Genomic DNA, 1,572 nt, shown 5'->3' with positions numbered 1-1,572 from the left:
AAAAAAACTTTCTCATTAAAAAATAATAGATAATTAATACTTGTCATTTTTTCAAAATATCTTAAAAAAACTACCTTCAACTTTCTAAGTTCAACTATATAGTATTCGAAAGTTAAGGTATAATTTCAAAAGTTTAAATTGACCTTCCTACACTTTTTATCAATGAAGGAAGGATTCACAAATATATATTTAATGTTAAAAAAAAATAGTTATTGCGATAACAAATGTCCTAGATCCTACAATTGTCCTCAAAATAAGAAACAATTTCACCATTGTCTCTGATGAATAAATAAAGAGGGGTTATATAATTGAGTAAAAGAAAGTTAAAAATAGTAGATGGAAATTTGTCAAACCATGTTCGAGGAGGTCGGTGAAGTTCATATAGTGAGAACTTGATTTCGCAAACGCCAAAAGTAAAGAGAAAACAAACCCTGATGAAGAAGTATATAAATAATATCTTCAGCCTGACCACTTAATATATCTTTTTTATAGTACTGACCTATTTTTAATCATCCATTTCGGAAGTAAATCATTTTAAAGTTAATGGAGTGATTGAAATAGAGATTGTTCGTTAAATGTTAACAACGTTAAGTTGAATCTAAAATCATATTTTTCATTTGTAACCAATGATGAAGTTTACTCTTTTTGCCACTACTACTATCTGCTGCTTTCAATTGCTTGGTCTGAAAACGTCATCTCATATGGATGCAGCAACTGAAAACTACAGTTGTGAAAGATACCTGTAATCCTGAGTGGAATGAAGAACTGACACTTTATGTAACAAATGTTAACATTCCTATACTTCTGGTGAGTACTGAAACAGTCTATATCTTGCATCAGTAGTGATGTTGCAGGCTATCATGACAAGAGTAGTCTTGTGTTAAATTGATGATCACTTGGAATTGTGTTGTTCTATTCAGACAGTTACAGACAAAGACACTTTCACGGTAGATGACAACATGGGCGATGCAGAAATAGACTTAAAGCCATATCTTCAGTGTGTGAAGATGGAGTTGAGCGATCTCCCAGAGGGTCATATAGTCAAGAAGGTTCAACAAGATAGGACTAACTGCCTTGCTGAAGAGAGCAGCTGCATATGGAAAAATGATAAACTCATCCAAGAGATGACTTTAAGATTGAGAAACGTAAAGAGTGGGGAAATAACTGTGGAAATTGGGTGGGTTACTCTTCCAGATTCAAAAGGCTTATCACAAGTTGAGTTTTAGGTGTGTTTACCTTCCTTAACTTTATATGATGTATTACATGTGTTATATGTAATTTTTGGAGTAAAATCTAGAATTTAGCAAGTTACCCAAATATCTATCCCAGTAATAAAGTATTTTAGCATTTTTTCTTCTCAAGAATTTGGGCATCTGATAATGCCAGCAGCTTGATCAAAATTAAGGAGTAAGCATTTAAGAGAAATTTGCAAAGAAGTTTGTACTCTGAAACAAAGGACAAAGTGGTCCAATTCTGTTCAACTTAAGCAAACACCTTCATCATAAATCTCATAAATCTAGTGTTACATTTCTGATAAGTCTTATCTTTTCTGTACGTGTGAAGTTACCTGGT

At 32.4% G+C, this 1,572-nt stretch overlaps 1 protein-coding gene across 1 annotated transcript; it reads left to right on the top strand.

Moving 5' to 3' along the window:
* The first annotated feature begins 174 nt into the window (after positions 1-174).
* LOC137817783 (protein C2-DOMAIN ABA-RELATED 3-like) lies at positions 175-1,515 on the top strand. The gene is made up of 2 exons (XM_068621017.1): positions 175-807; positions 921-1,515. The coding sequence occupies exons 1-2, from the start codon at positions 706-708 to the stop codon at positions 1,224-1,226; spliced, it is 408 nt and encodes a 135-aa protein (XP_068477118.1). The 5' UTR covers positions 175-705; the 3' UTR covers positions 1,227-1,515.
* The last annotated feature ends 57 nt before the right edge of the window (positions 1,516-1,572 follow it).

Source organism: Phaseolus vulgaris, unplaced genomic scaffold (assembly GCF_000499845.2).
Source record: "Phaseolus vulgaris cultivar G19833 unplaced genomic scaffold, P. vulgaris v2.0 scaffold_1171, whole genome shotgun sequence".
Taxonomy (NCBI): Eukaryota; Viridiplantae; Streptophyta; class Magnoliopsida; order Fabales; family Fabaceae; genus Phaseolus; species Phaseolus vulgaris.
This window is presented reverse-complemented; position numbering and strand designations above follow the sequence as displayed.

Coding starts and splice junctions, on each gene's coding strand:
- LOC137817783 (XM_068621017.1), top strand. CDS start 706: ATGCAGCAACTGAAAACTACAGTTGTGAAAGATACCTGTAATCCTGAG. Junction 808..920: donor TTAACATTCCTATACTTCTG/GTGAGTACTGAA, acceptor TGTTCTATTCAG/ACAGTTACAGACAAAGACAC.